This window comes from Acomys minous (assembly GCF_964271855.1).
Source record: "Acomys minous genome assembly, chromosome: 11".
In the NCBI taxonomy this organism is placed as follows: Eukaryota; Metazoa; Chordata; class Mammalia; order Rodentia; family Muridae; genus Acomys; species Acomys minous.
Genome location: NC_140492.1, coordinates 68896175 through 68923048, shown reverse-complemented (window position 1 = coordinate 68923048; position 26874 = coordinate 68896175). Strand labels below are relative to the sequence as shown.

General features: G+C 48.4%; 1 protein-coding gene across 1 annotated transcript in view; it reads right to left on the bottom strand.

The window, feature by feature from the left end:
- Window positions 1-12683, bottom strand: part of ETV5 (ETS variant transcription factor 5) — a 65159-nt gene extending 52476 nt beyond the window's left edge. Inside the window, exons 1-5 of the mRNA XM_084802212.1 lie at window positions 12563-12683; window positions 9362-9482; window positions 9138-9225; window positions 8959-9006; window positions 8814-8864 (exon numbers count right to left, since the gene is read on the bottom strand). Coding sequence (XP_084658338.1) covers window positions 8814-8864; window positions 8959-9006; window positions 9138-9225; window positions 9362-9406 — 232 coding nt within the window. The 5' untranslated portion in view covers window positions 9407-9482; window positions 12563-12683. The remainder of the gene's footprint in view (window positions 1-8813; window positions 8865-8958; window positions 9007-9137; window positions 9226-9361; window positions 9483-12562) is intronic.
- Between the last annotated feature and the right edge of the window lie 14191 nt (window positions 12684-26874).

Below are 26874 nucleotides of genomic sequence, written 5' to 3'. Positions count from 1 at the left end.
TAGCCTGTCATCAAGGACTAAACTTTGAGAAACATCATTTTAAAGTACCACTTTCCGAGCATAAGGGGGAAAAAATTCAAAGAGGGAGGCCAAGGGGTAGGAAGAAGTACATTTTTATTGGCTCCCGTGAAAGACTTAGCAAGATACGTGCATGTGGCCTGCCAACACCTTATCCTTCAGACCTGGAATAAAAAGTAGTTTAGAAGAGCTGACAGCCATGTGGGGAGGGGGGACTGGACCCCACGACTTGATGCCATAGCCCCAGAGGAGATAAAAGGATGACATCCTCAGATGTCTCTCTGGAGATGCCAGCTCACCCTCAAGTCTACCACCACTTCCTTTAGACAGTGGCAGTAAAAAAAAAAAAAAAAAAAAAAAAAAGAGGGCTGGCGAAGCAAGGAGAGAGGGCTCAGGACTTCGCGGAGCCTCTGTAGCTTGTTCCCTCTCAGGCCAGGTCATCAGCCTGGTAGGGAGAGAGTTAAAAGACAGCCCTTAAAAGAAAACTCATACCCCATTAAGCTCAGGCTTGGAGAGCAGGGAACAGTTAGGAGGCCAAAGGAAACTAATTCTGGAGGCCCTCCAAGCTGCCAATCACAGGCATATTTCTAACAGTCCCGGCGTTGTTGGAGTTGGTTGTTTTTCCACAGGCTGCACAATGGGGTCTGGTTATTCATTGAAAAAGTCTGCCAGTAGGCCCCGCCCTCCATTCACAACCAATTTGGAATGCTCCATTCAGGCAGGGGGGGGGGGGAGTCAGTCTGCAGCTCAGCTAACTGGGACAGACCTACAATTTGTGCCCCAGGCTCAGCTGCGGCCGGCCTGCAGAGAAGCTAGCTCGCCCAGTGTGCTGTGTTTATGTAAGAAATTCAGCCGCAGCAGGGGGCGCTGGCTGGGTCTGCCCCCTCCCCTGGGATCCAAAATGGCTAGGATTATTGCTGAAATCTGCAAGGCTAGAAGAAGAGGTGTGGGCAAGCGCCCTCAGGCGAAAGGGTAAGGGAATAAATTGGACTACTGGAGCTGCGGTTTAAAAAATCACCTCACCAGAGCTTCCAAGGAGAACTCTATTGCCCTGGTAACCTAAGGGGCGCACCCCCTCCCCAAGAGCTTGCCCTGCCAGATTTCTTTCCCCCCATTTATCCCTAGTAGCCAACGTGAGGAGCCCAAGGCAGAGGCACTTGGGAGGTACTAGGAATTTTGTTTCTTGGCTTCTGAGTGACCCCCAAGCATACCCTCCTAGATGTCCAGGCAGCAAAAGGGACAAATGTGCAGATCTGAAGTGGGAGGATAAAATCTCTCCCCCAAGACCTCACAGTGTACAAGGCTAAAAACTGGTTTGGTATGTTGGTCCCCCCCCCCCAAATGTTCAGTAATTACCACCGAGGGTGAGTGGGAGCCTGTCTGACAACCAAGCCTGATTTTAAGGAAATGTATTTTTCTTTTTGGTTTTTGGAGACAGGGTTTCTGTGTAGCCTGGATTGTCCTGGACCCGCTCTGTAGACCACCAGGCTGGCCTCGAACTCACAGAGATCCGCCTGCCTCTGCCTCCCAAGTGCTGGGATTGATTCAAGTCGTGGTGCCACCACTGCTCAGTTGGAAAAGTAATTTTCTTTTTTTTCAGGTAAATCAAACGAGATAATTTTGAGCTCATAAGCTGTTTTCTTCAAAGCATACTTTCCTCTGGGTTTTGTTGTTGTTGTTTGTTTTGGTTTTTCAAGACAGGCTTTCTCTGTGTAGCCTTGACTATCTTGGACTCGCTTTGTAGGCCAGGCTGGCCTCAAACTCACAGTTGTCGGCCTGCCTCTGCCTCCCAAGTGCTGGGATTGAAGGCGTACACCACCGCCGCCCAGCTTGTTTTTGTTTTTGTGTGTGTGTTTTTTTGTTTGGTTTGGTTTTTTGAGACAGGGTTTCTCTGCGTAGCCCTGGCTATCACTTGCCTCAAACTCGGAGATCTGCCGCCTATACACCTCTTGAGTGCTGGAACGAAGGCTTGTGCCATGATGCTGGGCACGCATGCTTACTTTCCAATGTCTTATTGTATACTGCTTTTCACTGCCTGTCCCCGTTTCTCTGAGATCTTTCGTGGTATCAAATTCACAAACTATACCTGGTCTGTTTAGGTGAGCCTGGAACTCCTGGCCCAGCTCTCAGCCTGCTGTAGAGATCCTCCACCCTCTGCAACTCTCTCGCTTCCCCTTTCTAAGGAGAAGCTCAGTTATTTTGCTGGGCAGGGTTTTTTGTTTTGTTTTGTTTTGTTTTTTGAGGGGTGGGGTGGGGTGGGGGTGGGGCCTCTTCTCCAAGTAAGGCCTGAGCGCCAGCCCACTCTCATATGTACCAAGCCCCCAAATGGACTTAAAAGTTCTGACTCATGCCCACACACACGTGTGTACCCCACACCAGGGACCCTAATTTCTGGCCATTCTTTCAAAAGAAGGCTAGAGAAAGGACTACAGTAGGAACTGACGACCAAAGCCTGTTAAATGCGCTTGATGAGTTCACAAAATGAATTTTTTAAAAAGCAACCTAATCCGGTAATGGCATCAGCAAGCCTGGCATCCATCCAAGAGCCGGGAGCCGCAACATGACGAGACTCTGAGCTCCCTGGATTCCAAATGGAGAAGCAGTGAGTGCCAGGGCACAGATGGGGCGCAAGCTGCTCAAGGGCAGCGTGTGCCCAAGAGGGGGATGTCAGCCTAAGGCAGGCTAGTTCCCCACCACCACTGAAACTCAAGAACCGAATGCAGTACAGTCAGTCTCGCACACACCCAAACCTCCCTCACCCACAGGAATATTCTTTTCTGGGGCTGGTAACACCAATAACAATACTGTAAGACAGAAGACACAGCAGACAGCACCAGCTCGCAGCTACACAGTCCCTGTATCTTCATCTTATAAAACTGAAGGAGGCTGGAGAAGAGAGACTAAATGGTTTCTTGATGGATGCCAGGACTTTTGTTACTTTTGGCACCTACAGGACTGATCTGCCTGGCAGACTGACTAATTCCCCCTCTCAGGGCCTTTTTTTCATCAAATACAAAGGGTTGGAAAGGCTTCCAGAAGAGTAAGAGAAAAAAACCCTGTTTTTAATCAGCCTAACTTGACCATATGGCTCTCCTGTAGCTCACTGGTCTTAGGTCACTGACAGTTATACGGATGCTAGAGGCTCCGCAGCCAGGGATGCCCAGTGACCACTCAGGGCCATTCTGCAGCAAGGTAGAGGCCCCTCGGAAAACCTCTAACCGCCTGGGGGAGTCAATCGTGTGTCCATGGTTCCCCTTACTCTTCCATCAGCTTTCCTCTCCCTCACTTTTCAGTACTATTGCCTCCTGAAAAACATACCACTAAAGCCGGGCGTGATGGCGCACATCTGTAATCCCAGCACTTAGAGAGCAGAGGCAGGCAGATCTCTGTGAGTTCGAGGCCAGCCTGGTCTACAAAAGGAGTCCAGGAGAGCTAAGGTTACACAGAGAAACCCTGTCTCAAAAAACAAAAAGCAAAACATACTGACAGCCTCGACTCACCCAAGCTACCTCTTTCAAGCCACCTTGAGTTTTCTTTCCTGCCTTACTACAACAACAACCAAAAAAATAAAAAATGAAATAATAATAATAATTATTATTATTTAGGTTTCTTATACCTCCAAGTGGCCTCATTCCACAGAGGAAGGGGTGCCCCCAGCGCCCCCTCCCCACAGCCCATGGCTAGACCACTGTGTTCTCTCCAGATCGACCCCAGTGTCACTACCTTAATCTGCTGCTTGAGGCTCCTAGGGTAACACAGCCGTCAAGACTGCTTCCTGACCATCCACTGCACTGTACTCAGGAAAAGCTGATATTTAACAGTTAATTAGCTGGTCCTTGGGAAATTACTTGTATTTCTCCAGTCATCTCTGCCTTTTTTTTTTTTTTAAACACAGACCTTAAAAGAATTCAAGGAGAAATGGGGTCATTTGGATTTTAAGATAAATTTTGTACGTTTGGTACAGAGTTATGACTCTACAATGAGATTTATCCTTCCCAATACTTAGCATAAACCAGCTACGGTACTGAAATATGCTGGTAATTATTCACAATGCCACCACTGAACAAATGAGATGTTTAAAAAAAAAGTCAGAATTGAAAGCTACATTTAAAAAAACACTCATTAGTGAAGGAAGTCAGCTCAGAGAAATGTAGGTGCCGGCTTCCTCATGCTGATATCAAAGCCCCAATGTTGTCAGGGTTCCAGTCTTGTCCGTGGCTTTCACTGGAGTCTGTGACAATACATAGGATACGGGTGGAAAGATCTAGAGACTCCAGAGTGCATGGTGTGGTGTAACATATGTTCTACGACATAGTTATTCTACACATCTACACACACACACACACACACACACATGTGCACTCATGGTGTAACATGTGCTCTCTGACAGTTATTTTACACACCTACCTACCTATACACACACACGCACGCGCGCGCGCGCGCGCGCGCACACACACACACGCACGCTCATGGGATAACATGTGGTCTATGAGTTATTTTACACACCTACCTACCTATACACACGCGCGCTTGCTCATGGTGTGGTGTAATGCAGTCTATAACACTAATTCTACACACCTACACACACACACCTACACACACACACACACACACACACACACACACACACACACACACACGATGCATGACGTGCAGTTTTACAACTTTCCATATAGGAACTCATCTTCTTTATGGAACTACATCAGTTTTTTATCTCTTCCAAGCCCTAAATGGGAGCACTCTACACACTCAACTGTGCAACAATGAAGTGTGGACAGGGTGGCTAGCCGCTTCCTTAGCACTTTTCTAAAAGTCACCTTCCGGACCCTAAATGACCTGAAATGAGAGCCCTGACTCACCTGAGCAGGCTGGTAACAGGACTACAGCTTTTCTTGAGGACTGGATTATTGTAAAAGCCGTTTCTGTTTATTTCATACATTTCTTCCTAGCTACCCTCAAACTGCATGTTGACTTTTTCCAGACTATCTCCACAAGGGATTTCTAGCTCAGACAATCTTCAAGTCACTCCTCAGAAACAATGGATTATTTGGGGTGCGGGTGGGGGAAGCGGTGAGGCTGAGAGCTCCTGTGGTTTGCAAGCCCTTTAGGATCGAATATCAGATATCCTGTATATCAGGTATTTACATAGCAAAATTAAAGTTAAGTAGCAGCAACAAAATAAGAAACCACTGGTCTAGAGGATGCACTTTCTGTTCTCTTGATTTTAATTTTTAAAGTTTCCAACAAGGAACTAGCAAGATAGCTCAGAGGATAAAAGTGCTTGTAACCCAAGCCTGACGACCCACACACATAGTGCAGAGAACCACTCCCAAACTTTATTCTCCAGCCACCATAAAAAAAGCTGTTCTAGCACACGTCTTTAATCCCAGCACTTGGGAGGCAGAGGCAGGTGGATCACTGTGAGTTCAAGGCCAGCCTGGTCTACAAATAGAGTTCCAGGACAGCCAGGGCTATTACACAGAGAAACCGTGTCTTGAAAAACCAAAAATAAATAAATAGATAGATAGAAAGCAAGCTGTTCCAATGTACACATCCACACACACACACACAATGAATAAATAAAATATAATTTTTAAAATGTGCTTCTACATAAGGCATCCATGAGAGAGGCAAATTCTGCATAGCTAGAGGTAAGCTAAGTGCTTCTGTTAAACTTAATAGTGGATTCATTTCCTTAAATCTCATTTCTGGGTAGATTTTTAAGGCAAGGTACCCAAGTCTGGAAGAGTTACATAGTCTCCTTCAGAAATCCAGCCCATTCTGTGCCCCTCACACACACGGTTCTTCCAGAAGACAGTCAGAGGAGCTGGTCCTCCACACAAGGCCTTTGGAGGGAGCGTGCTCACAGGGAAGCAAGGTATGCAGTCTGACACTTGTGGGCTCCACCAGCTCCTTCAGAGACCCCGTCCCCCGTCAGTCTGAACCTGAACTACAACCAAACATAATAGCCTGAAAGAAGGGTTCCAGGCTTCCAGAACCATGCTGGGCTCCAGCCTCAACTCTCCAGGCTGGTCAGCCTACCTGACTCCACCCTTCCCCAAGCTCTGGCTCATGAGGGAATTAAGAGGCTTGCCACCCCGCCCCATCCCACCCCCCACCCCCACCCCCACTCAAGACAGGGTTTCTCTGTGTAACCCTGGCTGTCCATGAACTCACAGAGATCCGCCTGCCTTTGCCTCACTGAGTGCTGGGGTTAAAGGTATGTGCCACCACCACCTGGCTCAAGAGGCTTTTTTAAAGGCACTCAACCACTCATTTTATCCATAAAATACAGACAAGCTCAAATTTTAAGCAGTTATAACAAAAAAGCAAGCAGACCAAACAAATAAGCAAACCTCCTCCCCCCCCCCCATCCTATTTGGTGGGCAGAGGGAACTCCCAAAGCACCTGCCTTATTTAAGGCATGGTATCTTAATTAGAGAACCTAGTGCGCGTTCTATTTGCTGAGCAGGAATTCTTTCTAGAGCACAGACACACATTGATTGATTTCTTTGCCCATGCCCAAAGATAAGAATCTGCTCAGATAGAAATCGTGCTTGACGGAAACCCCCCCACCCCACCCCCCACACTCACACCAACACAGGCAATGCATGCAATCAATCTAAGCCCAGCTGTCTCACCTCCCTTTTTAACTCTTTTTGGGGCTACTGAGAAACAAACAAGTGTAATAAAAGCTTTTTGTTGTTGTTGTTGTTGTTGTTTTTCAAAGAACCTCTGCCATGAAAGCCACCTCCGGAAGAGACTGCAGCTTAAGCTACTCTGGGTAAGAACTGAGAAGGTGGAGCCAAATTACCAAGACAGAAAGAGGTTTGGGGGCAGATTCTGTCCCTCATCAGGCAAAACCACCCCCACCCCCGACCCCCACCCCCTCACCCTCACCCCTGCCGCACAGGTTCTCTCTACTTGGCCCTTAAGCGGCAAGCTTCTCAATCACTTGGGAGCACCCAGAAGGGCAGTAGCAAGCATCTCCTTTTGCACAGACAATCTTCACAGGCGGCTAAGGTAGCCAGCCATTCATCTATGGGCTGCAGCCTATTCCCTTTCAAGCCTCATGGCACTGTGCCTTGAACACAAGGCCTATCCTTACAGAATGCTCGCTTTAGCTGCTGGGACCTCTGTTCTTTTATCTAATAGTTTTAGAAAATCTTGCTTTTAAAAGCACACACACACACACACACTCTCTCTCTCTCTCCTCTCCTCTTCACTCTTCTCTCTCTCTCTCTCTCTCTCTCTCTCTCTCTCTCTCTCTCTCTCCCCCCCCCCCCACCTCCCCCAGTGGCATTTTTATACACACATGCACACATACACCCCAGAGATAAAACGAAGCTGAGAAGAATCATCTGTTGGTGCAAAGCGAGAAAATCAAATCCCAGCCTGGCTCAGGTGCTTGCTATTATAAACTATGACTAAGACGCATGAATTTCTCTATGATGCAACTCTCCAGAGAGGCAGCATTCTCCAGACCTCTCTTAAACCTGCTCACTCGCCAGTGACTAATGCTCTCTAGAGCGGCCCTGTGCTGCTCCGATTTCATCAGCCAGCTTTGTCCTTGGTAGCTCTGCCTGGACCATAAAGCTCCCAAACGTGCGCTGAGGACAGGCCAGGAAGATCAGGACAAAGCTACCCATGCCCTGCCAGCATAAGGAGCCATTTGTGGGACTCATAGCTGCATTTATTATCTTAAGGACCAAGTACCCAAAGACGATTAAGAAAAAGGCTTCGCTCTACTCAACAGTCAGGGCCTAATAACGACATGAAAAGTAAGTGTGAATCAAGTTACTCTGTGACCACCCTTCATTAACATAGAAGAAACAAACTGACATGTTAGGTGGAGCCACAGTCAACAGGAATTTTCCACTCAGTTTGTGCTGTATCTTTCAAAGGAAGAGAAATGTCAGATTCATCACTGGCCTTGCCTTATTTTATAACCCCCCCCCCCACCTTTTTGTGATGCTAGTGACTGAGCCTGGAGCCCTGTACATGGTAGGCAAGTTCTGTATCAGTGAGCTATGTCCTCAGCCCAAAGTCTCAGTTTATAAAAACGAGAAACAAGAGGGCTGGACAGATAGCTCAGTGGTTAAGAGCACTGACTGCTCTTCCAGAGGTCCTGAGTTCAATTCCCAGCAATCACATGGTGGTTCACAACCATCTGTAATGTGATATAATGTGCACTGTATACATAAAAAAAAAAAAAAGAAACAAACAAAAGAGAGTTTGAAAAAAATATGATTAATAAGCAGTTGGGGGCCGGAGAGATGGCTTAGCGGTTCAGAGCACTTACTGCTCTTCCAGAGGACCTGAGTTCAGTTCCCAGCACCCACTAAAAGCCATTTATGACCACCTGTAACTCAAGTTTCTGGGGAGCCGACACCCTTTTTTGGCCTCTATAAGTACCCACAGCTCCACAGGTGTGTGCGTGTGTGCAAGCACATGTGCCCACCCCAGACAAATCTAAAAACAAGCAGATGTTTGACATGAGATCTTAGCTAAGACACAAACTTAAAATTCTGGAGTTCAAGCTGTTAAGGTTAAAACAAAAAAAATTTTTTTTTAAACTGAAATTATGATGGGTAAACCTTGCCTTCAACGGAGCAAGAAATTATTTCACTAAAAAAAAAGAAATGAAAGTCTTCAGAACTAACCCAGAATTATTAAAATGCATGAATACCACTGTTCAAATCTTCTGGCTATAGCTAAAGAATGTATTCGAGATGCGACTGATCCTAAACCAAGCCATCTCAGAACAAATGTGTCACCAACAGAAAGGTACTTACAGTTATCAGACGGGAAATCTGGGACAAACTGTTCATCATCGGGGACTTGAGCTGTGGAAAGAGTTCTGGTTTAGATCGTTGCATCTTACTAAAAGGCATGGTAGAATGTTTTTAACATGGAAAACATGACAGTCAAGGAACTTGCCTTCAGCTAACCAAGCCTCTTGAAGTTGGCTAAGATCCTGAAACAACTCTGTAAAAAAAAGAAAGAAAGAAAGAAAAAACTCAAAACAGGAGGGGGCCATTTCTTGTGCTAAGGGGAAGCACAGAAATATGCACACCGTGAGCTGAGGGACCGCCAGCATGCAGGGAGGGCTAGGCTACCTTCAGAATCATGAGCCAGGTCTGTGTCCAAAAACTTCCTCTTTCTGTCAATCACAGGTCGCCCCCGACAGTCCTCTGACCGAGATTTCTGAAAGAGGCACAACAAATGAAGACTCAAAGGCGGGCAAGAGGGGCAAAGGGGGTCCACCCACTTCTCCAGGAAGAAGAGGAGGACTCCCCAGAAGAGAACCAAGGACCAAACTGCACAGACTCCACCAACTCACCCCTGGGACCATAAAAGGGACCTGCTGATCACAAAACCCATCCATGGTGCTTCCAAAGTCTCTGATGCCGCTTTGAGAGGCGTCAGCATTGAGCAGTTTCTTGGGAGTGGTGAAGATCCTCCTGTAAGAAGAGTGTGCAGTGTGGTTGGGCGGATGGAGTAGTTTTATACTATTCTTCCCTTCTTGCCTCTGCAGTCACCTCCCCTCGTTGAGCTCCCTAAAGCCTACTCAAGGATGGACACACACAATTTAGTATTGCCTGCCTACCTCTCTACCCCACAAAAATCAAAACCAACCAAGCAAGCAAATCCCTCAACTTTACTTTCATTGTGGTGCCCTCCTAGGCCACTCCCCCCCCTTTTGTTTTTGTTTTTGTTTTTGTTTTCAAGACAGTTTCTCTGTGTAGCCTTGGCTGTCCTCGACTGGCTTCGGTAGACCAGGCTGGCCTTGAACTTACAGCGATCTGTGTGCTGGGAATAAAGGCGTGCACTACCATGCCTGGCAAGCATAAGTTTTAAACTAAGTTTTGTTACTATATGTGACAAAACTAGAGAAATTGGGTAAACTATTCTAAATTATTGGCAATTAAGAAACTAGCATGCGGCTGGGCTGTGGGTGGCGCACGCCTATTAATTCCAGCACTTAGGAGGCAGAGACAGGCAGATTTCTGCATGCTCCAGGCCAGCCAGGTCTACAGAGTGAGTTCCAGGACAGTCAAAACTACACAGAGAAACCCTGTCTCAAAAATGAAAAAAAGAAAGAAAAGAAACTAGGATGCATGGTGTTTCTCAAAGTATTTTGTAGGTCTATTTATAGGTCTATGGTAAAAACAAGAAGTACAGTTCCAGGAACAAACTGATCAAAAGTAGACTTTCTTCACACACTCCTTTTTATTTAAAATCTAAACCTTCTGTCCAAACAGGTGTGTACACCTGAAATGATGTAAGCGTCTCCATGGCAACTTACAAAGATGATCTGCCATCTACTCACTTCTAAAATAAAACATCTATAAAAGATAAAGAAAACTCCATTCCACTGCACGTATTTAAGCATCTCTACCAAAAGCAAAAACAATTAACACACACACACACACACACACACACACACACACACACACACACACTTTTCAAAGCAAAAAGATCTATGGGGGAAAATGCTCCCTTTTCTAACAGTTACATCAAATTTCCAACACAAATAGTGGTAAAGAACACTAGTAAAGAACTGGGCTTGGGAGAGGGCAACAAAATCAAGAGAGGAGGCACTTCTAATGTGGGAGGAATTAACTAGCAAGTTTAGGAGGTATCACCTTCCTAAACACTGAATTTTCCAACTAAAAACTTAGGTCAAAACAATGGCAGAGTTACAAGAATTCATTCACCCAAGTTTTAAATAATAGAAATGCCTAAATGGCATTTTCTTTTAACTTGTACAGAAACTAGGGGACTTTTTCTTTTCACAGTAGCCATTTCCATCTGCCTTGTTTTTCACGCTGTGAACACCATATCAAATTTTCTTAAGTGAGCAGGGTACATGAAAACCCTTCACAGCCAGCACTTGGCCCAAGTAATCAGATATTTTCAAAGTCAAAGGAAAGAGAGTTCACAACTTCCTAGAAAAACGCCCCTGCCAGCTTGCCTTCCACACAGTGCAAACATCGTTCAGAATAAGGCCTCTTTCTCCTGAATGTCACCAACAGCACCCAAATCTAAGAAACCTTAGTACAGCGTCAAGAAGCATGAAAGAATTGTGTTGTATTAAAAAACCTGATTAAATTGTGGCCTCAGAAATTCTTAAATGTCTGTTGTGGCTAAGAGGACTACGTGTAGGAAACCAGAGGGTAAAATATTTTTAGAACCTCATGATCCGCAAAAAAATACCTTTTTGAAAAAAAAAATCGGTAAAAGAAACTGCCCTAAGAGAATCCAAAAGTAGCGTCGACGATCTTCTAAGCAGCCCTGAAGAGTTCAAGGGCTGGAAACAGTGTGTTCAAAGTATCTTTTTAAAGCCTGCAGGGAAGGCTCGGGTTCATCCTGGAGTTTAAACCACTTCCTTTGTGTCGAAGTCGTGCTCACCCCCCCTCTCCCCAAATCCCGGGTGCCCCCAGGAAAACTTTAACTGGGCGCAGCAACCGAATCGAGGCCCCTCCCCGTGGCGCGCAGCGGGCCTGGTTTTATGAATGGGAGAACGAGCCGCGGCCGCCACCGCAGGTAGAGGCTGTAACTAGATCCCTCGCGCCGGGCCCCATTCACAAAACAAGACACACTTCCACCCAATTCCCAGCCTTTCCATTCATGAAAACTCCTTCAGCTGCGCCCCCGCCCCCACTCCCAACGCACGCCTAGGCTCCGACGCAGGCCCCTCACCCCAGCGTTTTAGAAAGAAAGCTCAATGCTTCATTCACAAAAAAAGGAGGAAAAAAAAAGCCGCAGGGAGCTCGGAGCCCACGAAAGAAACCTGCTTCATTCATAAAGTCACCCACATACAGAAAACGAAGTGCAGCGCTGGACGCTACCAGCCGCCTCTAATTTACTCCCGACCCCACACGCCCTCCCCCCCCCCATCATCCCCCACTACTCAAACACTCTACCCCATGCAAGCAAGCCAGACCACGAATCAAGCATGAGGCCCCAGCATCACTCTCGGCCGGCTCGGCCCCGGTTCTCTCTCCTCCCCAGGCCACAGCTCCGGTGACCCCGGTACCCTCAAGCCTTAGAGGAGGGAGTTGGGGACCGAGGACCCGCTGCCCAGTCTCCAACTTGCCAGGCCTGCAGAAGTTCGGGCAGATCCCGCAGGCTTCACATGTCCGTGTCATTTAACTCTCGGGGATCTGAGGCAGCACCCCTGAAACTGCTGCCCGCCCCCCTCCCACATAAGAGTCGCGGAGCGTTTCTTCTCGCGAGCCTCCCAGGGCCCTCGGGGGCCCACAACTCCGCGCCCCGCACCCCGTGCTTGCACCCCGCTCCCGCAACCTGCGCGCCCCGCACCCCGCTCCCTGCAACCCGCTCCAGCACCCCCCGGGTGCCTCCTCGGCGACGTGCGGAAAGCAGCTCTCCGCTCGCTCCGGAACCGCTAGCCGCCCCCGCCCGATGCCTCCCAGACACCGAACCGAACCGAACCGGGCCTGGGGGAGGGGGAGGGGGGCGGAGAGCTCCGGGAGTCACCCGAAGCGCGTCCAACTGAGGACTCGGAACCAGCCCGCACCTGAGCGGCCACTCCGCGCGCCCGCCTGCGCGCCTCGGTGGCGGGCTGGGCCGCAGCGATCGGGGATGAGGACCGCTCCGCGCGCCGGCCTCCGGACTCTGCGCCGCCCTGCAACCCGCTGCAGCACTGGCCCGGCCCCCCGTGGGCTCCGCCCGCCGCCATTGGCCCGCGGCCCAGAGTAGACACGTTCCCATTGGTCGGCTGCGGCCCCCGCTCCTGCCCATCACCTCTTGTTTACCCTGTCTTCAGGCAAATCCAGCCGGGCCGCCCCATCAACTGCGGCGCCCATTGGCTAACGGTCAGCCTCTCTCAACGCCCTCAGAGGTCTGTTTTACATAATTTATGCGCTGGGCGCCATTGACCAATCAGCACCGGCTTGTTTATATAATGAATGTAAGGACGTTTTTCATTCATAAAAAACGCGACCTGAGGGGGAGCTTAGCTGAGTCAGTGAAGCTCTTAAAGGGGCCACTCGCGAAGTTCCCCTGGCCTCCGCCTGCGCCGCTCCTCCCGCCACCCCCGCGCGGGGCCGCTTGGCGCCAGGCGTTCGCAGCTGCAGCAGCGGGCTAAGTTATCATTTTAGAACTCAGGCGAGAGGAATTCGTCATTCCACACACAGAAACTCGCTGACCCGCCTGGGCGTTCGGCCCATAGAAACACAGAAAACGGAAACCGAGCCCTCTAATCTTAGCTACCTTGAAGAGAGAGGCCTTAATTTCTTTCAACCAGGTTTCCAGTGGAAAGAATAAGCATTTTATCTTCCTTTTTAAAAACCTGAGCTCTTCCAGATTTTAGTTGCTGTTTCATGTCGGCAAAGCCGAAGGCCCGATGGTTCTGAGCCCTGTAGGCAAGAGGCTCCAGCCAGAAATCCCGGTTCGCGGACCGCACCGGACCGGTAGAGGGCCTTGGAAACACAAATCCCTGTGAAACGTGCGTGTAGAGTGAGACCGCTTCCTTCCCTCCCGGGCTGCTTGTTTTCCATTTAAGTGTTGAATGCAAGATGGTGTGTTTGCGAATTAGATCGCGTGTGGCTGGGACCTGGGAGAAGCAGCCTTGCTTGCCAAAGGATCGGGCACTGACAGCTACTGCTGAGATTCTTAACAGGCTGTTCCAGGAAACAAATAAACATCCTCTACCCGCTCCACCTCCTCGTCCCGCTCCTGCTAAGGACACTGGCCGTTCTCTTCTCTTCCCAGGGATGCTAGGGCGCTTGTGAGCGAGTTCTAGTCTCTGCAAGCCGGAGAGCAGGGTGCCAAAGTTTTAGAGAGCCTCAGCTAAGGGAATTCCAAGTTGTTATACCACGGGTGGAACATGCGGCGTGGATTTCCAGTCTCAGCGGTTTTTTTACCCCCACCCCCACCTCGCCCCCGCTTATGTATCAGAGCTCGCACTTGGTGTGTTGATTACAGTCCTTGACCAGTTTGAATGCTGGGGGGAAGAGACCTGGACCCAGGCTCAGCGGGCCGAGTTATCTATCGGGTTTGCAGGAGACTGGCAAGGGTACCACAGTTTGATGTTGTGGGAAGGTGCTTTGAACTTTTGACGAGCAGTTCCTTGATATTTCATTTCCTGCTTGAGCACTGGTCAAGTTAGTGGCTTAACGATTCCAGTTAGTGGCTGGAGGTTTTGCCCTCTCGTATTTGTGCTCCCAGCTTGTTTCTGACTCCCCGGAGGCTCTGAACCCAGCTTCTTGCAAGTTGCAACACTAGTTCGCAGACTCTCCCTAGCCAGCTTGGTCTACCCCACCCCACCCCACCCCCATCCCGCCCTGTTCCCACACCAGGCCAGCCTCCTCTCTGGTTGACTTTCTTCAAGAGTTAACTAGTCCCTTTTGCTTAATTGTCTCAGGCCGCAGCCCTCTGAAAGTTCGTGGCTCGCTGTAAAAGCTACAGGAAAACAGTGCAGGTCACTTCATAGTAATTCTGCCCCGTTCCTATGCTCCATGCCTGGAGTGTGGTGCTTGTGACCTTTGCTTCAGACCAAAGCTCTCCATTCCTCTCCATGGACAGATAAATTGGAAATGGATAGGTTGTGTGGCAACAAACAGGGGCTTCCTGAGATGAGGGAAGGTTTTATAAGTCCTACTTGATTGATTCTTGATATGCAGCCAGCTTGGCCTGGAACTCACTACGTAGCCCAGAGTCACCTCCAATTCCCTGCTCTTCCCTTCCTCCTAACTGTTGGGAGTGCAGTCATGTGCCACCAGTCCTGGGTGGTTGTCATAGTTTGGGAAGATAGCTCATCATTAAGAACTTGCCTAGAGGGGCTGGAGAGATGGCTCAGTGGTTACGAGCACTGGATGCTCTTCCAGAGGACTTGAGCTCGGTTCCCAGCACCTACACATGGCAGCTTATAACTGTCTGCCACTCCAGTTCTTCAGGGAATCTGACACCCTCACACAGACATATGCGCAGGTAAAACACCTATGCACGTAAAACAAAAATTAATTAATTAAGAAGAAGAAGAAGAAGAAGAAGATGATGATGATGATGATGAAGGAGAAGAAGAACTTGCCTAGAAGGCACAAGGTCCTGGGTTATAGTCCCAGCACTATAGAAGAGAGGAAAGGTGACAGCTACAGTACCATACGTCAGTAATTATGCTTCATTAAAGCTATTGGTAATTAACAATGAACAATGTAGTCATACAGCAAACATTTAGTTTGTACCAAATACTCAGCCAGATCCTGTGCTAGGTCATAAATAAATAAATAAATAAATAGTGTTATGGGGATGGATGAGATCCAGAGGTTGCCTTGGATGGCCCAGAGGTTGCCTTGGATAGCCCAGAGGTTCCCTTGGATGGCCCAGGGGTTGCCTTGGATGGCCCAGAGGTTGCCTTGGATGGCCCAGAGTCACATGGTTCTCCACAGACAGACAGACGATCCTCACAGTTAGCGAGGCATTGGGAAGTATTAATATCCCCGTTCTACAGATTAGAAGCTAAGGCGGCAGCACTAGTCCTCCCAGTGTTGAAAGTAGATAAGAAGAGGTCACACTCCAGAGCCACCCCCACCCACACACACACACCCCCGCCCCCCCCCCCACGAGTCCCACCCGTGACTGGGCTAAGCAAGTCACATAGCGAGAACATCTGCCTACACAGAGTCCAGGGGCCAAAAAGGGGTTCTGACTCCTCTCTGGCTTTCCCATCGCCGTCCCCACCCCGTTCTCTTTCTCCTGTTATCTTTGCAGATATGAGAGTTAAGGTCAGTACCAAGACGTTTCTTGTCTGGTACATTGGATCTTCGCTCCTAAGAACATATTTACATAGAGGGATTTGTAGAACAAGCGCTCTAATTAGCACTCCTTCTCCTCCAGGAGAGAAGCAGAACTGGAAAAGAAAACAAAATAGACCTGCCGCAACCCCCCCCCCCCCACACACACATTCATCTTGTGTCAATCTAGCCTTTGTCCTTGGGCAGTAGCAAAACTTGTCACAATGAGAAACTAAATTCTTGTTCTTCGCATTCAGTTTAGTGTCAGTTGAAGAAAACAATGACGAGTGGGGGATGGGAGGAGAGGAAGCCCAAGCCTGGGTGCTTGCTTCCTTTCAGAGATCTGCTTTCTACATGGTCTCCCAAAAGCAAGCTTTAAGCTGGTATCCGAACTGATGGAAGTGGCCATGTTGTCCCCATGTCTCCTGTGTCTCCTGTCCCAGTTAGAAGCACTGTGTTCAGTACGGCCCTGGGGTGCAGCCACATAAACCCAAGTTTCTTTCTTCTTTTATAGTGTGGAGAAAAGGATTTAAAGACAAAGACTAAATGGTACAGAGATGTTTTCTTTGAAGGCAAGATCAGGAGTTCAGTCTTCCACTGGGCATGGTGGGGCACGCCTGTATCACAGTACTCGGGAGGCAGAGGCAGGGGGATCTCTGTGAATTTGAAGCCAGCCTGGCCTACAAGTCTAGGATAGCTAAGGCTATGCAGAAGAAAGAGAGAGAGAGAGAGAGAGAGAGAGAGAGAGAGAGAGAGAGAGAGAGAGAGAGAGAAAATATTCCATGGTCTATGTTTCTTTAAATTAATAGGTATCCTGTTGCTTTTAGGGCTCCTTACTTTTATGTTTAATATATAAGATATAAGGCAATAAGAGAAAAGGTACCAATTATGTTTACTATATAAGAAAATGATAAGAAGATACCAGATATTAGATTATGTGAGGTTTATTAAGTGATCATGAGGGAGAGAAGGAAAGAGGAGAGGGGTACCCCAGAGAGAGAGACAGACAGAGGAGAGGGGTACCCCAGAGAGAGAGACAGACAGAGACAGAAGAAGAGAAGGGAGAGAGAGTAGAGAGGGAGAGTAGAGAGAGAGAGAGCCGAGGAAGAGAGAAAGGGGGTACAGGGGGAAGAAGAAGTGTGAGAGGGAGGGACAAGGTAGGACTATCCTTTTACACAGCCCTGGGCAGGCCCACGCCCCTGTGACGGGGAGGCAATGACATCACAGGTAGAGACACTGAAGCAGAAACCTAACACTTACAGCCAGGGGAGAGTGGGATCCAACAGTTACTAGAAGCTTCCTCTGTTCAGGGCCACATAATCACCAGCGTTTCAACCTACACTGCCTCTGAGGGCCTGCACTATAATGACCATCTCCACTTTCTGGAGGTGAGGCAGCTGAGACACAGAGAAAAAGATCACGGGGCCAGCACAGAGCAGGACAGTGGTACAGTTCAAGTGACTCTTGTCTTCAGCAAGTGGTCCCCGGCTAGTGGTACTACTTTGAGGGCTGCAAAATCTTTAGGAGGTGGTGGAAGTTGGTTCCAGGGCACAGGCTTTTAGGGGTTACAGCATAGCCCCTGGCTTCAGGTGCCCTCACTGCTTCTTGGCAGCCATGGACAGAGCTGCCCATCCTGCTCTGCCAGGCTGGAACTCACTAACTGAAGGCCAAAATGAATCCTCCTTCCTTTCCATTGTTTCACTGAGGTATTTTGGTCACAGGGACCCAGAAATAACAGTACAGAGAGTGTAACACACAGGGGTCCCCCCAGAGCCTGCTAGGTAATCACTAAGCTGTGCAGCCCAGGCCCCTAGAAGCTGTGTGCTTAGAGACAGCAGCCAGCGCTGGGAGACCCAGGCTCCGCTCGAAGGCTTGACCTAAAATAACCCGCTTGATCCTTCTGTCAGTGCTATGGGATGTATCCCATTATTCTCCCATTTTCTAGATGGGAAGAGCAAGGCACAAAGGTTAGGGAAATGTTTTCCAAGGACACGTAGCAGGTAGGAGTCGCAGTCAGGAGCCAACTGTAGATCCTGAGTGGGTCCTGTTCTCCTCCAGCACTCTACGGCCTTACTGCTGCCTCTCTGTGTGTTGTTGTGTCCCAGGTTGCCTTTGGGCTCCTGGCTCTCCATCTGCCACTCTCACAAGACTAGTTCTCTGGGAACTTGTTCCAGAGATTGCGCCTAGACTTCTGACCTACCCTGGGCCGGCAGCATACGCCTTCATGAGACCCACGTCAGGAAAAGAAATTGTATTTCCTGAGCATCCTCCATGTAGATGCCTCACATACAGTGAGTCACGTTGAATGTCCCCCAAACCCTCTCACGGGCAGCGCGAATGCAGAGCTTGCTGTGGGGGAAACTGGGGTTCCATGTGAGATGTCTGGAAACATGCCTGAAATCTGGGCAGTGAGGTGCAAACCCGTCTTCCTAGTGATGAGGAGGTGAAACAGGGACCCCTGGGGGCTCTCTGGCAGGTTAGCTTAGCCTGCTTGCTGAGTTCCAGACCAGAGACCATGTCTTAAACAAACAAACAACAATAAAAAACAAACAAAAAAAAAAAGAGCGAAAATAGAAGGAATATCATGCCCAAGGAATGACACTGAAGAATGTCCTCTAGGTGCCATACATGCATGAGCGCGCGCGCGCACACACACAGACACACACACACACGGATGTCTGAGGTTTCTTATGAAGCAGCAGGTCAGGTTGAATGCATCTTCCTGACCCTCTGCCTAGGGTGCTGGGGGGTGAGGCATATCCCTCTCCTGGCTTGTTTGCCAAGACACTTTCCCTCCTGCCAATGCTCTGCTCTTAGATCTTATGAACCGTTCACTGTCAGGGAAATCTTGAGGCACACGAGCAATTAAGATGTCTGATAGAGGGAGGCAGAGGCAGGCAGATCCGTGTAAGTTTGAGGCCAGCCGGTCTACAAAGTGAGTTCAAGACAGCCAGGGCTACACAGAGAAACTCTGTCTTGGAAAAAAACAAAAACATTAAAAAAAAAAAAAAAGATGTCTGATAGAAGCCTGGTGTGGTGGCGCTCACCTGTAATCCTAGCACTCGGGAGACAGAGGCAGGGCAGATCGCTGTGAGTTTGAGGCCAGCCTGGTCTACAGAGTGAGTCCAGGACAGCCAGCCAGAGCTGTTACACAGAAGAGGGAAAGTGTGAGAGAGAGAGAGGTGGGGGTGGGGGGGGTGGGGGAGGGGGACAACAAAAAACAACAAAAGACTTCTGGTAGAAGGAGGATGTCTTTCTTTCTTTCTTTCTTTCTTTCTTTTTTTTTGGTTTTTTGAGACAGGGTCTCTCTGTGTAGCCTTGGCTGTCCTGGACTCGCTTTGTAGACCAGGCTGACCTCGAACTCACTCAAGCCCCACCCTCTCAAATAAATAAATGGCTTCACACTGCCTTCAGAAGCAGACCCTACTCTGAAACAGGATCTGCAGAGCAGCCTTCTGGTGACCCTGCCTTTTCTCCTGAGCCCATCCCCCACCCCTAGCCACAGCCCTGTGGAGCCAGTCACATGCCAAGCTTCCTTCTCTCTCTCTCTCTCTCTCTCTCTCTCTCTCTCTCTCTCTCAGGGTTACACACAAGGGACCCTCAGGCCTTTGAGGGGAACCTATGTCTGCCTTTAAGAGGTTTCCTGCTTGGTCTCCACCTCTGATTGGCAACCAGAGCCCAGAGTGTGTTAAAAACATGGATTCTCCAGCCCTCTAGGCTCCTTGTGTCCACCTTAGTTTTCTGCCTCGGCACTGGCAGCTTAGAAACTCCAAACCAAGCCAGCCCTGTAGAAACTTTCAAAATGAGTCCGAGGCCGCTGTGGAGAATGAATCCATTGCTTCCGAATGAGGTCCGATGTGCCTTCCCCCATGATTCTGTAGAGGAACTTGTTGTGTGGACGTGGCAAAATCTATTTTGACTGACCTCAAGAGTCTGCCTTTGTGCTTCCTTTTATGCCTTTGGTGGTGAGTTTCACATGAGCACAAGGCAGGCCGTGCTGTGACCTTTTCAGACTTTACTCCCAACGCAAGAGCAGAGTAGCTCATGTTTTTGTCTGCCTGGAACTGTGAAAAGGTCTTGTGTTGGCGTCTCCCAAAGGTGCTACTGCAAGACTGGCTGAGGGGTGAAGGCGCTGCCCGGCTCCAGTGTTGCAGCTGGGAGGCAGGTGGCAAGGCAGGCTAGGCTGTTCCTTCGCTCGGTCTGTAAGCACCCACCTGCACTGAGGTTCTGTTGGGTCTATTGAGCAGGCTCTGTGTATTTCGAGCTGGACAAAGGGGAAGTTAGCAAGGCCTGGCTGGCAGTGGATAAAATGCTCCATCAGTGGATTCGATTACTTAACCTTGTGATTCAGACCCGGGACAAGTGTCTGAGGGGCTATTTAACTAAAGAGGACCTGGCCTCCAAGTTCTCCCAGCGTCTCCCAGTCCCTACCTGTTTGTTACAGGACATGGCCGGCATATTTCACCCCCTTCACCCCCGCCCCTTCATCACGCACCCACCCCCACCCCTTGAACTTTCCAGACTAGGGGTGGGGCTTCTTCTCCCTCAGAAGCTCTTCACTATACAATCCAGACATTTTGGTTTCTCAATCTCTCTCTCTCTCTCTCTCTCTCTCTCTCTCTCTCTCTCTCTCTGTGTGTGTGTGTGTATGTGTGCATTTCCTCTTCCCTCTCTCTGTGTGTGAGCTTTCTCTATCTGCTCCGCCCCCCCTCCTCCGGCTGCCCCCAAGGAACCTGCCTATAAACTATAATTTGGCTTGAATTGGCTCATTTCATCGGCACAGACAGAATACCTAGCAAACCTGACAGGGGACAGCCAGCCTGCCCGTTTAGCCTGGGGCAGGCTCCCCATCTATTGCCATTTGAGACCAAACCACCATTAAGTAAGTGCTTAGAAACAAATACACAACTTCTCCCCTCATTGTTTCTCCTCTAAGTCCCGGGTGTGCTTTGACTCTGGGAAGGAGGTAGTACTGGCTTAAAGGAGAAGAGTCTGAACCGCTTTCTTACCTCTTGCTCCTGTGCCTGCTATGCCCCCATTCTTTAAACCAGGCCTGGTTTGGCACACACCTTTAATGCCAGCACTTGGCAAGCAAGGGCAGGCAGATTTCTGTAAGTTTGATGCCAGCCAGCCCAGGCCTAAAGATTCAAAACATTAGAGAAACCCACCCTGGGCCAGCTCTGGTGTGTAGAGCTGTTGGTGTGCTCAGGTCCCCGCCTCTTCTTGCCTGCTCTGTAGCTATATCTCATGGCAGGAACCAGGTGGTCACTGCACCCTGAGGAACCACAGTTATCTCGGCCTACGTGGCATGCCATTGCTGGCTATCTGCAAGGCTGAATCTACAAGACTCACTAGTGGGATTTTCAGCCTCATGGAAAAGAAGGCTTAGACATTTCAGAGTTGACCTATTTGATTTGTGTAATAATAATAATAATAATAATAATAATAATAATAATAACAACAACAACAACAATAATATAATAATAATTATTATATTATTATTATGTGTATCATGTACAGGAAAGTGCATGGATTGTTAAGTGTGAGCTAAATACAAAGTAGGGACCTCCGTGTTTGCATTCTCCAGATATCTTAGTTAGGTTTCTATTACTGTGATAACACGCCACAGCCAACAAGGAGGAAAGTATTTAGTCAACTTACACATCCTGAGTGGCAGTCCACGGAAGGAACCCAAGGCAGGAACCTGGAGGCAGGAACTGAAGCAGAGACCATAGGGGAACCCTGATAATTGGCTTGCTCTCCCCTAGCTTGCTCTTATATCACCTCCAATGTCTGCCCAGGGGTGGCACCACTCCCAGGGAGCTAGGCCCTCCTACATCATTGATTAATGAAGAACCCGTCCTATAAGCTTGCCTGCAGGCAATCTGATGGAGGCATTTTCCAGTTGAGGTTCCTCCTTCCAGAAGACTCTACATTGCGACAAGTTAACAACAACAACAACAAAAAAACCTAAGCAGGACAGCAGACTAAGAAATAAAACTTTACTAGCTTACCTTCTTGCTCTACCAGATAGCAACCCCACCACTTGGCAGCAAACCTTCCTCCTCTTCCCTTCCTTCCGCCTCAGTAGCCACCGGCTTAGCTTCTAAAATTTTATAGACCAGCTTTATCTACTTTTATACTTTATATAAACAGAATCACCCATCGCATATCTTTATGCCTGCCTTCTTCGCATTGTGTCTAGGAAAGCCAATTTGTAGAGAGTCAATTTGTAGCTGTGCTCTGCTGGTTTTCTCTGCTATATAATATTCCATTGTATAAAAAGTCTGTAGTTGGTCTAACCATTTTATGGCTAATGGGAGAGTGTGTAGTTGCTATCCACATTTTAGTGAGACTACAGCATGTGTGTTTGGGCTAACATCAATCTTTCTTTTTTTATTTTTGTCTTATTTATTTACTTATTTATTGGTTTTTTGTTTTGTTTTGTTTTTAAGACAGAGTTTCTCTGTGTAGCCCTGGCTGTGGACTTTCTTTGTAGATCAGGCTGGCCTCAAACTCATGGTAATCTGCCTGCCTCTGCCTCCCCAAGTGCTGGGAGTACAGGCATGCCTGGCTACATCAACCTAATTTTAATTGGTTCATTTAAAGTTTATTTATAGCATTCGTTCTTATTTCTTGTCTCTTTGAAATAATAGGGACTCATGACAAAATATCGTAAATTATCACAAAAAGGTATAGAACGCAAATAAAAGCCCCGTGTTCCTTCCTTGCTTGTATCTAGTTTTCCATAATCACTCACCACGAACACTTTATTCTATACCATTGTGGGTACTTTCTGTACAGGCAACCACACTTAAATTTATACATGACAGCTGTTACTAAAGCACATGTTAGATTTCACTGTGCTGTATTCATGCCTCCTGGTCGCGCCTCCATACTGGCCATCCACTTTAGAGTCCCAGCAGGAAATGACGGAGGAGCATCTGACCAGGCTCTCACTCTTCCAGGCTCTTCCTAAGGTAAGGCATGGGAGTTTATAGAGCAGTAAATTTCATTTCCACTCACATAAACATTTGTTGAGCTGGTATCCTCAGCCTGGGGCCTGTCTGGGAAGAGCTAACAGTCTGCTGCTGGCAGGTGGGAGAAAAGGCACGGGAGCTCTTGTACAGGGGCTACAGGTAGCATAAGAGAGTCGTGGAGATGGGTTCTGGCAATACACATGAAATACCTGTTCTAAGGATCCAGGGGGGGGCGGTCTCTGGAGACAGCTAGCATATGGGCCGTCCCAGGAACTGATTAATTACTGGAATTTTTCTGTACAGAAAAGGCAGAAAGGGCTTTCTGTGTAGAGGGAATAGCACACGCAGGCTTGACAATAGTTGGTATAGCACACGCAGGCTTGGCGGAAGTTGGTATAGCACACGCAGGCTTGGCGGTAGTTGGTATAGCACACGCAGGCTTGGCGGTAGTTGGTATAGCACACGCAGGCTTGGCGGTAGTTGGTATAGCACACGCAGGCTTGGCGGTAGTTGGTATAGCACATGCAGGCTTGGCAATAATTGGCATGTCCCAAGACTGGCAACTGATCGCTTCTACATACTAGCTACATAGTAAGGCTAGGAGGAGCCATGACGGAGACAGGGCAGGAATGGGAGTGTGAAGGACAGTGCGTCAGATGTCATGTGTGGTCACTGGAGGGAGGGTCGCTCACATTTTGAACTAGTGGGCTACGTCTCATAGGTTAAAGCAATCATCCTCTGCTATGCTTCCGTTTAAGGCATAGACCACACCATTCATGCAGCCATGGTGCTCGTAATACAAATGCCTCCAAGAGGGACCCTCTTAAGATCTTGTCTGAAACCTAGTCAATCAGGCTCCGTGGTGCTTCAGTCCCAGCACTCAGGGAGGCAGAGGAAGGCGGGGCTTGGCAAAAGTGAAGCCTTAGAACTGCTCTCCAGTGCTTTTGCAGAGAATAGAAGGCTGTGGGGCCCCTGGTCTCTGAGCTAGACCCCATGCACTTGGGAGGTCTTCTTCAGGCATCCACGAAAGATGAGCGGTCCAAGATGTTCAGTCCCACTTGTCAATCAAGTTACACCCTGGCTGGGAGAATTCTACATACCCTCTGACTGGAAGCCCCCCTCTACCTCCCCCCCCCCATGTTCTGTGCTCCTCCCACAACCTAATTGCTCTGTATGTTTATCTGCATTTCCTCTGGACTCTTCTTCCTCTTAGGATTGTTTACTTTGAATGTGGAGGCTGAGCTCAGGGCCTGCTCCGACACAGCCTGCCTGTGCCCTGATAGGATATACAAGCTAAATATGGTCTTCCTCTTCCTCCCCGCAGGTTAGGCTGCTTCTAATGACAAGATGGAGCTTTTCACTACAGGATCAGCTTTTCACCTGTTCTGGCCCACGCGTTCCTGGTTCCTGATGTAGGCAGCGTTTAACCTTGTTTACAATGGTTTACAGTGCGAATGGTAACAAGGCAATGCATATGGTAATTGCTCCAGACTCCAGTCTGGAGGAAGGCATCTGCATACGGTCCTTCTCAGCGGGACACTTTCTGCAGAAAGTGCTGTCCCTTAACTGCGGTCCCTCTAATGCCCTGTTGTCTTCTTCATCTTCGCTGACTGCCAAAGAAGAGCAAAGGGTTCTTCTGTAGGGTCCACACAGGGCGCAGACCCCTCAGGGGGCATGGGATCCTGCAGATTGCTGGCTGGAGTGTTCTTTGTCAAGAAAGGGGGACATGGGGAAATGGACAGAATGTGTGATGAAGGGCACAAATGTACATTAGGGTGTGACATATTCGGGGGGGGGGTACAGTGTGTCTAATACAGTTGTTGCTTACCTCACTGCAATCATGTTCTCCACAATTTAATTCATTTATTAATGATCTGAGTGCTCTGTCCTCATGCACAGCAGAAGAGGAAATCAGATCCCGTTGCAGATGGTTTGTGAGCCACCATGTGGTTGCTGGGAATTGAATTCAGGACCTCTGGAAGAGCAGCCAGTGCTCTTAGCTGCTGAGCCATCTCTTCAACTCCCATTTTATTTTTTATTTTTTTTATTGACTTTTAAAGATTTATCACTGATGACTCAAGGGTTAAGAATGCTCGCTGTTCTTTCAGAGGACCAGATTCCGGTTCCCAGCATCCACGTCAGTCAGCTTACAACTGTCTGGAACTCCAGCTCCAGGGGGCTCTGACACCCTCTTCTGGCCTCTGCAGGCATATACCCGAGCCTACGCGCTGTACACGCATACATGCAAATAAAAATTAAATCTTCTAAAAAGAAAAAAAAAAGACTATCATGAAAGTATATGGCATATATTACATGGACCATGAACAACTGAATTAATAGAAAGTGGGAATGCATATGCGAGTGTACCCAAAAGCCACAGCTACGAACACGTGTTTGTGACATGCACAAGCCGTGGAAGGGCATGTGTTGGACTGTCCCTGAGGCTTTCCCCAAGGGATCATTCACTTGGGACCTGTTCATTCAATTTGCCTTCTGTGAGTTCTCATAGGAGCCAGGCAAAGCTGCGGGTGCCGAAGGTTCAGGAAAAAAAAAAATCGTTGGGAAAAAAGTTAACGTTGAGAAATTGTATCTTCGAGAACAATTTGGACAAGATTCCATTATCCTATTTTAGAGAAGGAAAATTTATTTCCAGCCTATGGGACTTGCAAGGGCCACCGAAGAACTATGTTTTGGACCAGGAGGGGTGGGCTGGAGTAGTAGGACAAAGCTGGGGAAGGGGTGCTGGACTGGTACCCGATTTGGATCCCTCTGGGTAAGAGAAAGTCTCAGGTTCTGGAGGAGGCGAGTGACAAAAGGAAAGGGGACTCCGATGTACCAGGAAGGACTGACTGTGAAAGGTGTTGAATACATCAGAGCAGAGTGTGAGAGAGCAAGCACAGAATTTAACTTGGATGAAGAGATATGGGCAGATGGAGGGGACTGCTCTTCAGTCCTGAAAAATCACTCTGTTGACCAGGCTGGTTTCGGACTCAGAGATCCACCCGCCTCTGCCTCCCCGAGTGCTGGGATTAAAGGCGTGTCTAGGCAGTAGTGACAGAGAAACCAGAGGGCTGTCTAAGCCTGCCTGGGGACAGAAACGACCCACCAGGTTCTGCTGCCGCCATGTTGCACCAGCTAGTTCCATGGGGCAGAAAGAACAGGACTTTCAAGTGTCTGGGGACAAGATGGTGGGGGGTGGGTGTGAGGGAGAGTGGGGGGGCACCTGGGGGAGCTGCACATGGACAGGTGGGGTGGAGTTGAGGGGGGAGAGCCCATAGCTGCTCCCTCCCCGCTCCCCAGGAGGGATTTCTTGAAGAGCCCTTTATAAGAACTAGTTATGAATGGTAGACACCCGAGCCTTTGTCTGATATCAAGTCTTTCTGAACCAGAGCCTGAATCCAAGTCCACACAGACCAGGACAGAATCCTGCAGCCTGTTAGCTATTTTAAAAGATCTGGTGCCTATCTTTGTAAGGGTGTGAGATTTGCAGCAAAAATTGTTCTTTCAGCTGGCATCCTACCTATCACGAGGACTCTATAATCTCACTTTATTTATTTATTTATTTATTTATTTATTTATTTTTGGTTTTTCAAGACAAGGTTTCTCTGTGTAGCCTTGGCTGTCCTGGACTAACTTTGTAGACCAGGCTGGCCTCGAATTTACAGCAATCCGCCTGCCTCTACCTCCTGAGTGCTGGGATTAAAGGTGTGTGCCACCACCGCCCGGCTAATAATTTTACTTTTTGAAGATGAGAAATAACTCCAAAATTATTTGTTTTCGTCAGATTTTAAAAAATGTTGCAGCAAGGATCTTGTGCAAAGGGCCATAGGTGTGGTAGGCAAGCCCAGACCATGTTACTTTCTTTTTCTTTTCTTTTTTTTGTTTTTTTTTTTTTGTTTTTTGTTTTTTGTTTTTTGTTTTTTTTTTTTGAGACAGGGTTTCTCTGTGTAGCCTTGGCTGTCCTGGACTTGCTTTGTAGACCAGGCTGGTCTTGAACTCACAGCAATACGCCTGCCTCTGCCTCCCGAGTGCTGGGATTGAAGACATGCTTGTTCTTAATTCAGGTTCGGTATGCTGTCCTGATCTCAGGACCCAGACACCTAGAGTTTCTGGAA